This window comes from Hippoglossus hippoglossus, chromosome 10 (genome assembly GCF_009819705.1).
Source record: "Hippoglossus hippoglossus isolate fHipHip1 chromosome 10, fHipHip1.pri, whole genome shotgun sequence".
Taxonomy (NCBI): Eukaryota; Metazoa; Chordata; class Actinopteri; order Pleuronectiformes; family Pleuronectidae; genus Hippoglossus; species Hippoglossus hippoglossus.
The window spans coordinates 22383396-22397658 of record NC_047160.1 but is presented as its reverse complement, the minus strand read 5'-3'; the positions used below and the strand labels follow the sequence as shown (position 1 = coordinate 22397658).

The 14263-nt window shown below is 40.3% G+C and overlaps 1 protein-coding gene across 1 annotated transcript; it reads left to right on the top strand.

The window, feature by feature from the left end:
- Positions 1-110: 110 nt before the first annotated feature.
- On the top strand, positions 111-5529 carry asb5a (ankyrin repeat and SOCS box containing 5a). Its single transcript, XM_034598506.1, has 7 exons — positions 111-499; positions 2013-2092; positions 2652-2759; positions 3009-3159; positions 3670-3804; positions 4596-4787; positions 4915-5529. Exons 1-7 carry the CDS (start codon positions 295-297, stop codon positions 5040-5042), a joined length of 999 nt encoding a protein of 332 aa, XP_034454397.1. The 5' UTR covers positions 111-294; the 3' UTR covers positions 5043-5529.
- Positions 5530-14263: the final 8734 nt, after the last annotated feature.

The following is a 14263-nucleotide window of genomic DNA, read 5'->3' as shown; positions in this document are numbered from 1 at the left end:
ACGTTTTTAATGTCACGTTTGTGGCTGAAACAGGCGTCGTGTGGGACTGAAATGTAACTTGTGACCACAGACCCCACCACGCCCCCTCACATTGTACAATAACATTGCAGTAGTTGCTCTCAGGCACAGTAGCAGCTGCAAAGCATTTTTTCCCCCCAGCCTGTACTTTGTCAGGACCGGCCGACCAGTCAGTGCCCCGGGAGGAAAAAGTAGGCTACTCTTGTGCTTTCTGGAGTGTAGCATCTGATCCCGCTCTCATCACAGCCGCTCGCTCCTGTAAACGTGCCAGAAGAAATGTCCGACCCAACGGAGGAGCTCACCAACAAGCCCTTCGCGGCCCAGTTGTGCAATGTTTACCTCAGCATCTTGGCACTGTTCTGCTTCAAGCTCTTTGTTAAGATTTCTCTCAACTTGCTGACATACTTCTACGTTATCCGTGGGAACCGCAAAGAGGCGGCGAGGATATCAGCCGAGTTCTATGAATATGGTCAACGGCACAGTGAGTACTCGCAGAAACCCATAAAAAGCCCTGGGGAGTTTGATCTTTTCTATGTATTTGTGACTTTGAGGTAAATTTGGTGGAAAGTGTAACCGCAATGCAACTGTACAATGTTTAACCTCACAAAAGGTCATAGAAAATATCAATGTTGTTTCCTACAAAGTTATGAAAGTGCTCCCTGCTCACACACACACACAATTTCTGTGTTTACAAATGAGCAATAAATACTGCATTGCTAATCCAGTTTATGTAAAAGCCGTTAATTGTATTCACATTAATATACAGTGTAGATATGAATGATAGCCCAGTTTCCTTTTTATTAGCTTAATCGGCGCTTATAAACCATGAAGTGTACATTCAATATTAAATGAAGCCACTGTGGGCTGGCAGCTCTTTTTTTCCTCTCATGTATTAATAGAACCCAGTCATGATACCCCCCCCCCCCCACCACCACCTCCCCTCGCGCTCCCTCACTTCCCCCATCCTGCCCTAGTTTCCATTCCCAGCTATGCAGTGCACCCTCTCACACTCGCACACAGCAAACCAAAACAACACTGCACATTCTCAGGGACAAGGCGGTTGGACGGGGAGGCACGTTCTGGGTGACGAGAGAGACGGGGCGACGACAACATAATCTGTAGCTATCATTCAAAGGGAAATGTTTAATTTAAAGGAGACCAACTCCGAGGAATACTAATTAGCCGAGATTAGGGTATTAGTCATGGTCCTGGAGATATGGCCTTCCTTGTACGAAGAAATCTGTTTAATGACTCTATAGCTGCTGCTTTATACCCATATTTTAAATCAACGTCAGTCAAGGAAAATGGGCTGCATGAATGAAATGGCGTTAATTTAATAGAAAACATCAGATTGATTAAGATCCATAAATTATGATTGAAGCGGATAATGATGATGACAATGTGTGGAATGCGTCAGCGGCTATTCTGGACATTGATTCAGGTTTGCTAAATTAGAATTATTTTTATTTTCCCCCGAATGACATCAAACTGTCCGCAGACAATCTGTCAAGTTTATATCAAGTTGCTACGTGAATGTGTTGAGTTTATTAATGCATCAGGACTTTTCAAGCACATAATAATGTTCTGCACGATGCATAAAATGCTTTAAGATGAAGGTTAAAACGTGACTAGAAGGGGTAGAATATAAATTTGATATAAATATCAAGAGGATGGAGATTTTGTGAGTTCACATTTGAGGTTCATCAAGTTGTTGTTATGGTTAAGAAATAAAGAATAAAGACATTTTGACATGAGACATGATAAGTAGACTAAAGATATCAGTGAAAGTAAAATAATTCTACAAAGAAATAACAGTTGTTTTCAATATAACACTTTGATTATATTCAGTAAACATGTATTTTACGATTCAAGCTGCAGGTTTTATATATTTTCCCCTTCTTGTGCTGTGGCTACAATGGTTCTGGATGGAAGCACAAGATAAATTATGACAAATATAAGTAGAAGCAAACACTGAATTCTCATTCCTGTCCCAGATTCCTGGGCAGACCGCTCACCCCTCCACGATGCTGCAAGTCACGGCCGCCTCCTGGCCCTGAAGACCCTCATCGTGCAGGTGAGGAGAATATAATCCGAGGAGAGAGTCGTATGCATCCTCCTAATGTGCACAACCTGGGCTCTGTCGTTGCTATTCCCTGTGAGATTCATTTTGTTTTAAAGCATATTGTCAATCAGACAGATAGAGGTTTCGATGAAGGTCAGGGGTTTCCATACAGTTATCTGGGGTTAATATCTTTTACAGGTGATTTATCATCTTTTTAACTTTACCTTTAAATAGTTGTGTATGAAGGCAGTAAATTAATAAATATCCCAGCCACAACCTCGACAATGATTGGTCTTTAACTCAGAGAAGCTCATGACAAAGCAGTGATATCATAGCACTATTTGACATGGTGATTCATTAACTCTGCTTTTTTTGGACCATTATTCTCTAGTGTTGAAACAGGACTGCAGCTTGTCAATGACTGAGAAACTATGACTAAAGAGGATGGGTCTGTTTTTCTAAAAGGACTTTCAATCTTTCTGCAATTCCATGGATTCACCAACAGAGTGTGACAAAGGTTAATGCCCCTTAGATCGCTTTAACGTCTGTGGCTGCTTGACTGTGTTTCCAGGGTCACAGTGTGAACGTCCTGACCATAGACCGTGTGTCGCCCCTTCATGAGGCCTGTCTTGGAAACCACGTTACTTGTGCCAGAGCTCTCATCGACGCAGGAGCAAATGTAAGTCGCAAATTGACCTCATGACTCTTTATTGTTGCTATACCGCACAGGTCAAATGTAATGTTCACGGCTGGGAAAATCTGGGCAGGGGGTTGACATACGAGCGGTGCGCCGCTCTCCATCTACAGCTGTGCAGAGCTATTAGGATTTTTTGTTCCCCCTCAACTGTTCCCCCGGGCTGTTGCTATTTGTCAACCTGCATGGTTAAACCAAGCCTAAGAATAACATAAACAGAAAATGTGTTTGTAGGTCAACGCCTTGACAATTGATGGAGTCACCCCTCTGTTCAACGCCTGCACGGTGGGCAGCGTGGCATGCACCGAAATTCTTATGGCAAATGGAGCAAAACCCCAAAGTCTGGTGTACCACCCCTCACCCATCCATGAAGCCACAAGCAAAGGTATACGATTACAAAATATTGTGCATGTATGACACAATTCATACACTTTCTCTTGTCTATTATTTCCCCATTGACTTTTTAAATATATTGAAAATCAGCCACAAGCATAGACTATATATAGTGTTAAAGCGTCTTTATCACCCCCTGGTGGCTGGCTGCAGTACATATCATAAACCCCACCTCCTCAATGTTAGTGGATGGGACATGGGCCAAACTAACAAGTACATTTTTCTGAAAGATGGTTTCTGTCGTATCATACTCATGTACAGTACAGTCCAAGTACAACTCTTTCAACGAAGTTTGGTTTTTGATAATTTGATGCGGTAAAAACATGGTGTCTTTGCTGCTGATGTTCAATATAGTGAAATTACATTACAACTCAATCGATTCCGCTTGTATTTGTGTCCCTTGCCGTGCGACTAAACTTCTTTTAACAAACTCTCACTGCTTTAAAAGTAAATCCCAAGTAGACGGCCATTACCTTTCGTCTTCATGCTCCATTACTTTCAGGTCATTACGGTTGTGTGGAGGCTCTGGTGACTTGGGGGGCAGATGTGGACATGGACATTCCTCACCTGGGCACGGCGCTCTATACGGCCTGCGTCTGCCAAGAGCTGGAGTGTGCCAGGAAACTCCTGAGGGAAGGTCGGCTCACAGCACAGTGTGGATCTTTATATTTCCATACGGTCAGGCACACAACCTGGATGAACACACAGAGAAACACAAGGACATTTACTGTTCACTGACAAGGGAATAAATACACAAATAGACCTCTCCTCTATACTAGAATATTGAGGAATAAATCAGCTTTGTTTATTTTTTTCAGTTTCATGAAAAATCACCAAACAGACAGTGACAATAAAACAATGGAACACGAGAGGAGAAAATAGAGCAATAAAACATAAATTTATACAAGCAAATAAATAGGATAGGTCAGTGTAAATAAGAGGTAAAGTCAAATCATTTGTCAAAGCCCTCAAAGCGAAACTAACCAACTATGTTTTGTTGTAATGTGTAAGTGAAAACTCCACCTAGAGATCATATAAAGAGATTTCACACAGATTGGTTAAAAAACAGTGCATTTTGAGTAACGTATGCAGCGACACATCAATCCCACGTAGCCCACAGCTGATTGATCACTTTCTCAAACTATTTGCGAAAACCCATATTGCTTCCAACCTTTGATTGAAAGTAACCCGTTCACTTCAATTCTCCCACGGCTGTTCAAAAGTAATTTCTGAGAAAAATGGGAAATGGTTAGTGGAGCTGTGGGAAGTCAGGTGAATAAAAAATGCATTGGCCATTTATTAGGAAAGGAAAGTCACCAACTTATGCCTGAATTCAAAATGAACAAGACATAGTAGTGATAGTTAACAGTAGGAGTTTTCTTATTGGACAGTGGCAGGGAGGGTTAATCAAGTTTATCCTCCATTCAGGTGCCAATGTACAGAAAGGCAAATCCATGGATTCACCGCTACACGCAGCTGCAGAGAAAGACTTCACAGCGGCGGTGAAGCTGCTGCTGGACTTTGGTGCCGACATTAATGCCCGGAACACAGAGTTTCAGAGGCCGGTGGACATGGCTCCACCCAGCAGTATAACAGAGGGTTTCCTGCTCGTCTATGAAGGTACAAGTCGACTTGAGGCTCGGTTTTGTCTGCAGCCTTGGATTTGGTTTGATTGTTCAACTTTGAGCGTAGTCTGCATGAATCCTACGAGCATATTAAATATGTTTTCATGTCCTCCTCCTCACAGCTACACCACGACTCCTGAACCAACTGTGTCGTCAGTGCATCAGGAACTGCGTCGGCCGAGACAGACTCCACCTTCTCTCCCACCTGCCTTTGCCCAACAGGCTCAGGAACTACCTGCAGTACAAGTGAAAGGCAGAAGAAACCAAATGTCTCCCCCCCAATGGGATTTATGAGAAGACGTCTTTCGACACAAACTGCACATCAACACCATGAACTCCTCCGACCTTTAATTTTAGCCGCTTCTCAATGTGGTACGAACAATTTATTGAAATTAGTCACGGAGCTGCCGCAGAGTAGCTGACAGAACCACGTTGTGTTGAACTAGTCTGCTTCCCATGTGTGGATGTTTGGACTTGGATGAATGTGAAGCAGGATATTGTTAAAACAGGCCCTCAGGCTCAGCCGTCCCCAGATCAATTAGGACTAAAAATATTTTTAATAAACAGAGTTTTATTTGCTTTTCAGATTTGTAGTGTTGTTAGAAAATGTATTAAAAGAGTGATGCACTTTGAAAACCTGTGACACAAAATATATCTATACTGTACATATATGAATGAGTGCTCGTAGTTTTGCATTGAACGCCTTTAGATCATTAAAATCCTTTTGAAACCTGGTGCATTTCCCAAAGTGTGGGCTGTGTTTCTGAGGTTTAATATTAGATGTGCCGTAGGACTATTACAGATTCAAAAATACAAAACAATAAACAACAAAAACAGTTTGACATGTTTAAGCTTGGATTATTATGTAGCGACAACTGTAGGAGGCTGACGTTAGTGGAAAGTCTCAGTTGGAAAATATGAGTGGGTGGAGCAGCAAGTGTTTGTTTCCATCTCTGACAGAAGCTAAAACTGTAGTATAATAATATGATATATATAGTATAATGCTCGTGAGGTATTATGAACTAAATAATCATGTCAAGTTAAAGTTTATTTATATAGCACAACTACATTTGCGAATGTGCTGAATAGTCTTAAAATGTGACAAGAATATATAGAGCAAATTAAAGGAACAGTATGAAATAAGATTTCATAATATTGAGCTGAGTTTTTATATAGTATATATATATATAATCTTTTCTATTCACAGTTCTATTATCACAATATAAAATGTCTGTACTGAAAAAAGTATTTCATATTTTTTATTTATTTACTCTGAAAAAGTTCACTTTAAGTCCCCCTATTTACTGTACAAGTTAATATAGTATATTAGAAAGTATTTAAAAAGCAAAACGTAGCTTATAGGCTACTTACAGGAGGAGTTATATTTATTTGTTATATATTAGTTGTTTAAAATTATTCTTAATGCTAAATAGCGCTTTATTTTGGTAAAAACAAGTTAGTGAATTTCTAGAATCTGAACTTTTGTGTAACTTCTACTTCCTCCGGGGGGCAGTAAACTGTCATTGTTGTGTGTGTGTGCAGCAACAGGACCAGGAAGATGTGTCTTGTTGCCATGGAAATATCAACAAAAACAGTCAAGTACGTGCGTCAAACTCAAGAGCGGCTCCATCATGATCTTGTAACTGTTCGACAGCCACAAAAACAACATTAGTCTGTAGGTTTGTTCAGCAGCATGTCTTTCACAGTGTCCTAAAACTACAGGAGTGTCAAGAGAAGTGGTGAAGTGGCTGCAGAGCCTCGACCTGACATTACAGTATATCTGAAGAATGTGCGCAGGTAAAGACGAGCTCTTACTGATTAAACTCTACACTCCCCACTGAACGCATACATCATGACAATCACCTCAATATGTTAAAACTGAGATTTGTGTGGTTGGACAGTCCTGGTGACATATTACCCTGGAGGTTTCATCATTCAGGGCTGAGCTGGGCTGCTAATTGGCTGAGATGTTTAGTTTATCTACGGTGAAGCAGCATTTTTTCAACCAATTTTACACATCTAATAGCAAACGGCTTTTAATTTAAAATACCTTCTAACATAAAACCAGTTCAACGTGTGTTCATTTAATGAATAACAATAATAAAACTTTATTTGTAAAGCACATAGCTCAACAAGGTATAACAAGGAAGTATATTTAGAAAACACGTGCTCTCCAAAGCTGCAGAGACAGACAATTGTTCAAAATGTGAAATATACTCCGTCTGTTTTCCCTCCTCTTTTTATTTCCAGGGATTTTTCCAGTGGTTACCTTGTGGCAGAGATATGTTCTTGTTATTACCCCCACCACTTCCCAGAGTATTCATTTGACAGAGGAACATCACTTTCTGCCAAGCAGAGGAACTGGAGCCGGATAGAGCGGGTAGGATGAGAACATGAGAACATCGAAAGTATCATGAGGTGAAAAGAAATGTCTCCTTTAGTCAGTTGAGATGTAGTTTTAATTAATTTCCCCATGTGGTGTTTAATACAGTGTCATGTTCACTTTACAGGTACATGTATTTGCATTTTAAAAAATCCTTAAATCTAAAATCTATAACATTTTCTATATTTTCTTTACATTTACTTTTACAGGAAGTTCTTATTTTGAGTCAGATAACTATTAAAACTGTCCCAGTCTTTACAGAAGCAGAGGTTGCACTTGACGAAGGAGGTTGTGGATGGAACCATTCACTGTAAACCAGGAGCAGCTGAGCTGTTGGTGCAGGAGGTTTATGCTTTGTTAACTAACAGGAGGTACGTGTGGATTGGGAGCGAGGGCAGGAAATTAAAGATTAACCTTTATTAATTTATCAGCATGACTAGAGATGAGAAGTGTTACATACAAGCTATATTATAGAAGTGTGACCTTCCAGTATTCCAGTAACAGTCACAGTCTCAGGGTTGATCATCACATTCTCAGATTTCCTTTAATACTGATGTTTCTTGAAAGATCAGGGACACTGCAGTTACAACTTACACACATCACTGCTTCATATTCGACTTAAAGTGAAAGGATGTTGATACCGGACAGCGACTGTGGCTGGGCACAGAAAATATTTTAATAACAATACACGGCCACTAAAAGAGCTAAACTGTCCATTTGCACAATGTAGAAATAATACAGACCCAACCAGGACAAACAATAGATGCCTGTGCATGATAAAACCTTTATGATTTGACGACCAAGTGATGAGCACTTTGACAGCTCTTCATCTGAAGACACCTCATCAAGTAAGCCTCAGTTTGTCATTCAATTCAAATCCCATGACAATGATGCTCGAAATGCCTCGTTCGGATACAGGCATTTCTAGTGTTTTTGGCAAACAAGTGACAAATAAAGTGAAATGAAAATGCAGAGAGCACATTTAGTTAACTGCTGTTTTATTCTGTCTGAAGGATCAACTGCTCCGTCTGCGTTTCAGTGGCGGAGGAGCTCAGGCTCAGTTGCTTCATTTCAAACAGACTAGTGAGAAAAGCCATTTAATCATTTTTACATTTTCTCTGCAAGGGGAAGATAAATTTTAGATATATTTTACTTCTCAGAGGCAGTATGCTATTTAAAATGCTGTATATTAATGATAGTGAAAATGATTAAAATATTAAAATAAATGTTTTAGATTGTTGTGAACATACTTGCAGCTGAACTTAACTCAACTTTCCAATTTCTAGTGTTCTAGAGTTGACCTGGAGTGAAGCCGCTGAGATAACTGTGCATCAGCCCGTCAGACGCTCCTATGGAAACTGAGGAAGATCTGTGCTTTAACAATGAATTGTGTATTTATGTGTCACTTAATGTATTGATACGGTTTCTACAATAATCCCAATCTTAGCCCTTTTTACTATTAAGCCACAGAAATGTTGCCTAGAGTGTATCTTGATTTGAAAAACAGATGACATCACTGTTTCTTAATGGATTATATAATGTCACAGTGTCTCCACATCACGGCTGGACTGTATCTGTTTGCGCCAGTAGGTGGCAGTTGGGAGGTGTGAGCTCTTCTCAGAGGTTTTTTTGGGACTAAATCCATTGCTGTAGGTGAGTCATTGATAAAAAAGAGGAAACACACCAGTGTATTCTCCTGCCTTACGCTCACTGGTGTGTGTTTATCACTGAGCTAAATCAAACTCAGAGTCACTTCAGGCCATTTCTGAATCTGCACCCTCCCTCGTATGTTTCCATCACTGAGGCAAAACTGCTTTCTAAGGTTTTGTAATCCACCACCTGCTAAATGCTGGTAAACTAATCCTGTGACTCATTAGATTCTCTGTGGTCGGTTCCACCTAATGCAAGAAATCCTGAGTTGTGATTCCTAAATTAAAAATAACCGGGCAGCAGCATGTAGACAAAAGAAAGCTTTTCCTTGTCTTGTTTCTAAATCATTAATGTTCCCAATTTTTGCAGCTCTGGGTTGAATAGATTTCAGCTCTTACTGTGCACGGACTGGAGACGCTGCACATTAGCATGAGTGGGTGATGAGTCACTGGCTTTGGTTTGGTTGTTGATGACCACAGGCTGAAGATGCTGTTTCTCTATTAAGATGTCAGTGGAACTTTGCCCGTGGTAACGTGCTGACACGTCTTCATTAATTCCCAAACGTGTGATAAGGATTATATAACTCTGTATCTTACGTCACTGCTTATAAAGAGATTAAAAAACTTAAATTAGATGATGGGGAGGTTATTAAGTAGGTAACACTTTTCCTGGGGAGCTTTTAATGCCACGTTTAACCAAATTCACAAAGTCCCATATTTAAACCAGTAAATGGATCCTTGTTTTGCTGGATGGATATTGAATTACTGCACAGACAGATCCTGTGTGTCAGTGTTAATGGCACCATATGTCGTGCCCTTTTTACGGGATCACCTCAGGGCTGTGTCCTGTCATCTTATATACTTAACATACTGCGCATCAGTGACTGCAGCAAACAGAACATACAGAGGTATATAAATTACTGCCGGTGTTAGTTTAAGTTTGAAGCTTTGTACTTAAGTGTAATTGGAGCGCAACCAATTTATTTATGTAGCAAAATGAGCCTTTCACAGATGCACCGATTTTAAAATGTTTATTTTACAGAAGAAATGATGCAGGAAAGATTTATGTTCACATTTCACAAAAAAAAGAGTTTTTTTCTCAATTCAAATTCTATATAAGTGGTTGTATTTGTGTTTTCTTTTTATTCAGAAGTTTGGGGTTAAACTGTAAAATATAAAGCCTCAGTCAACTTTTTTTGTCTTAAGGGTTTGAGAACAACATCTTAGAAATCACTGCCTTTTTAAAAAAATGATATATTACAAATCATGTATACATCGGCTTATATGTATCATGTAATATGTCATAAGTACAGAATAAAGTTTTCACCTGCTTTTCAAGGGCTTGTTCTATAATATAGTTTTTGTGGACTGGTACTGTTAAGATTGTAAACAACTTTAAATTTGCTTAGCTACTTAATAAGCACAAGTAAACATACACCTGTTAAATCGGTGGCCGATAGATGTTCGGCGTAAAGAAAGCCCTGTTTTCTTTTTTTGTGATTATCATTTTATGTATAGCGTTGAATATCATTTCGTCGTTTTCTGGTGCCAAAGCCACTCAGCCTCAGTTGCACCGAGTTCACCCTGTTGGCCCCACATCTCCAGGCACTCGTGGATGCTCAGAGTAGGGAACAGTTGAGCAGTGAAGCTCGTGAAAAACGGACGACAGGATGGTAAGTGTTTCTGGCTGACTGCCCCGCTCCTCGTGTGGTCTGAGAGCCTCAGTTTTCAGTAGGGAGATAGGAGGACAACGCTGGAATGATATGATATTTCCAGCCTCAACAGACTAGTAACCACAGATGACCGTGAGATTAATTTCTGCTGCGGGGATGGACTCGAAATTTGCTTCTTCAAACTGTTGCAGACAAACAAATCCAACAGCTAACAAAACGTTGCCACGTAGGACGTTTGTTTCAACACCAATCTTACGGCGATTGTTTGAGTGTAACAGTGGATATCTGACATTTAGAGAATTTTCCACCAGCTTGCATATCGCACGGTACCCGAGAAAGCCGCCCGTTCCGTTTCCATGGTAGTCACTGGCTGGTAAAGCCTCTTTCCCTGCATCCCTCAGCGGGGCCGTAAAAACCTGACCTCCTTAATCTTTCAGTGTCTTTTGATTTCCCTCAGCTTGACTGGGCGTGAACACACATCAGCACTTAAGATGGAGAGCGCTGTCGCCTGTTGATTCCTGCAGGCGCTGGGTGACGAGCGGCGGAATTTGGATTTGATCCTTATATTCGGCTACATTGCTTTATACTGAGTATCCAGACTGGGGGGTAGGATAAGAATCAGAAGCAAGTCGTACAGTAGCCTATCATACTATAAAGTATGACCCTGTATCCTGATATGATCCTTTTTACAATACAAAATAAAGTATAGTGTAAACACTCATTATAACCAGTGAAACTGACTTAATAGAAAGTGGCCGGGGTTACAGGGTGATGTTTATATTTATTCTACATCTCCACACCTCTCCCGCTGAACAATAACCGGGGCCTGGTTGCTATGGCAACTAGCGAGCCCATACTGGAGAGCATACAGGAGACATTAATAAGCTTACTGTGAGCTTCTTTGGCTCCTTCTGTTGGTCATGAGCACAGGCAGCAGTTGCAGGGGTTTTTAAACTGCATGTGCATTCATACAAAGAAAATATGCCAGCGCATTCATTTTAAGCGGATAAATACACACTTACATTTCTGTACAAAACCACAGATAACGTTGAAAAAAAGGGGGATGTCTACTAATCAACATTAGAAGCCATAAGGATGCCTGAAATGCCCCGAGGAGGTGTTCACAACCATCTGGTAATTTTTCCTATATCGGCATCACCGTACCTACGGTGAGAAGGAGGCTGTGGTGGCGAAGGCGAGGAGATGCAGCACGGGGAGGAGGGGTCGACGCCTTGTTGGAAGCACAGGCAGGAACATGACTGGCCAGGGAGGGGGGTATTGTGAGGCTTTGTAAGCTCAGGATTCCCCTCGGGAAAAAAAGCCCTCCCCCTTTACCCGACTGCAAATCTCTCACCCCTATTAACAAAGCCGCTGCAAGCTAGTGTGTAGCCATGTTTTCCAGGCCGAGGGTGGGGCACTTTGTGTGTCTGTGTGTTGGTATGCGCTCAAATGTCTGAAAAGTCACGTGCATGTCAGATTGTGATATATATTCATTATCCACTGATGTTCTGCTTTTATTTAAATACTTATCTTCAATTTATTTTGTAACACAAGAGGGGCTGTGGCTCGGGAGGTAAAGCAGGTTGGTGGTTCGATCCCTAAACCCTGGTTGCATCAGGAAGATCATCTGGCATGAAAAAATAAAATAAAAACCAGGGCTAAATCGAATAAGCAGATGGTGATCCTCTGTGGTGACCCCTCATGGGAGCAGTCGGAAGACAGCAACAACACAACAACAACATTAGTCACCAAAAAGCTGATGGCCCATGATGTTATCATTGTCCAATCCCATGAGACTAAAGATAATTAAGTGCAATTAGTATTTCTTTATGTTCCATATGCAAATTATAGAACTTAAACAGATATCAAATATAAAATTAGATATTGATATAATGATGATTACTGCTGCTTTATAGAGGTTTAAGAATCATCTACTAATATTTATCTAAGAGCAAAACTCAAAACAAGATTTTGATCAAAAACTGCAACGGCTGCAACAAACGGCTTGAAAAGAAATCAGGTGATTAGTGGAGATTAAATGCATCAGTACAGTGAGACCAGTGACCGCAGCATCCTGCACATGCAGGAATACTGCACTGATGAAATGAGCTGAAATGAGCAAACCTGATACAAGTAGACTCACAATAGAAAGGTCACTGGCAACAGGAAGATACATGAAAGTAAAAATAAAGAGGGTCAAAAGCACGACAGGAAAAAACCTTTTCAGACTGACGGCCATTTACTTTTCTGTACAAAGGACAAAAAACAGTATATCTTGTTAAGCGGTGGAGCCAGTCATATTTCAACAATACTTTTTAGTCAAATTACTGATCACGGTGCAAATGTATATATAATATACACTTTTGTATAATCAAAGTGGGCATCCAGATACAATTCAAATTGAAACTTAATCACAAAATTGTATTTAAAACTGAAGAAAGCCACTAACAGCAGGAAAGGAATACACAAGATACGAAGTTAAATCCATTTATAGAAGCTGATGATGAGTGCTACCCTAAAGTTTAGGTTGTGTTGGCAAAATACAACCTTAATTAAATGAATAAGTTATTTTTTGCTAGTACTTCTAAGCGACTGGCAATATTTTCCTCCACTGCTTCACGCTGCTATTTTTAAGCAAGGTTTGCTGAATTCTTTTCATGAGTCTTCCAAATTATCATGCTGAGAGGCTGGTTAGCTCTCAGTTTGCAAATAGCAGAACACAGTAAATGGCTGGACCAAAAAAATTCAGTGCACAATCTCCAAAGGGGATGTGGCTGACAAATTTTTAGACTTTTGTTTACCAGAGATACCAAGAATCATCCCGTTGTAGCGGGGTATAAGATGGAAAAGCTAATAAACTGGATGAAGAATCAAGGTTAGCTTGATCTGGAGCAAAGCGATCAACCGACCGTCTGACCGAACAACAGACGGTCAGTTGTCTCTTGAACATTGCCCAGCGCATGGCTTATAAAAAGCTAAGCTGCTTCATTTAAACTAAAGAGAGCTGCTCGGTGGACACAGGTGTTTTGAACCTTTGGTTGGACAATATGTTAAAGCAGGTTCATTTAATTATTAATTAACAATCTTACATTAAGCAATGAAACATGAATAAGTCATTACATTATAACATAAATAAATAATTACATAAATTTTGAAACATAATTGATATAAAGAGGATGTGATAGACGGCCTATGAATGCAGCTGTCATCATTATTTTAATTAGGGCGGATAAACTATATTGTTGGACGAAAAATACATTTTCCCAGTATGTTCATGTGTAAAGTGGCAGGTTGTCACCTCATTTGCCACTTGTGCTGGTGCCGACCTGTTCAATCACTCACTGTGCTTTCAACACTTCCCATCCCTGTATTATGTACAATCTATTTTGGTAAATGTGTTTACTTGGATCACTCTCAGAGTTCTCCACTTGCCTCCCTCCTGCCTCTTTTCATCTTCTCTGCTGCAGCAGAAGCTCAATTTCCCCACAGGGATCATTAAAGTTTTATCTCATCCACCTGTCTGATCGTCCACCCATTCTACCATCTGTCTGTGCTTCAAGTCAAGTCAGATCTCCCTCATACAGCACATTTTCATCCCACGGCAGCTTAATGTACCTCAGTGATCGTCCATCTATCTACGTCCATCACCTCACGCATTTTAGATCATAAAATGTTGATAAATTGTACATTCTGTGTATGAATTTGTTGTCGTGCTGTCACATTGCATGAGCTCATGATTTACAGGTACATCAATAATACCCACACT

Bases quoted from the DNA above. Each gene is read 5' to 3' on its own strand.
- asb5a (XM_034598506.1), top strand. From the start codon at position 295: ATGTCCGACCCAACGGAGGAGCTCACCAACAAGCCCTTCGCGGCCCAG. The intron at 2,093-2,651 runs GTGAGGAGAATA...CTGTGTTTCCAG, and splicing joins TGAAGACCCTCATCGTGCAG to GGTCACAGTGTGAACGTCCT. The intron at 3,805-4,595 runs GTCGGCTCACAG...TCCTCCATTCAG, and splicing joins CAGGAAACTCCTGAGGGAAG to GTGCCAATGTACAGAAAGGC.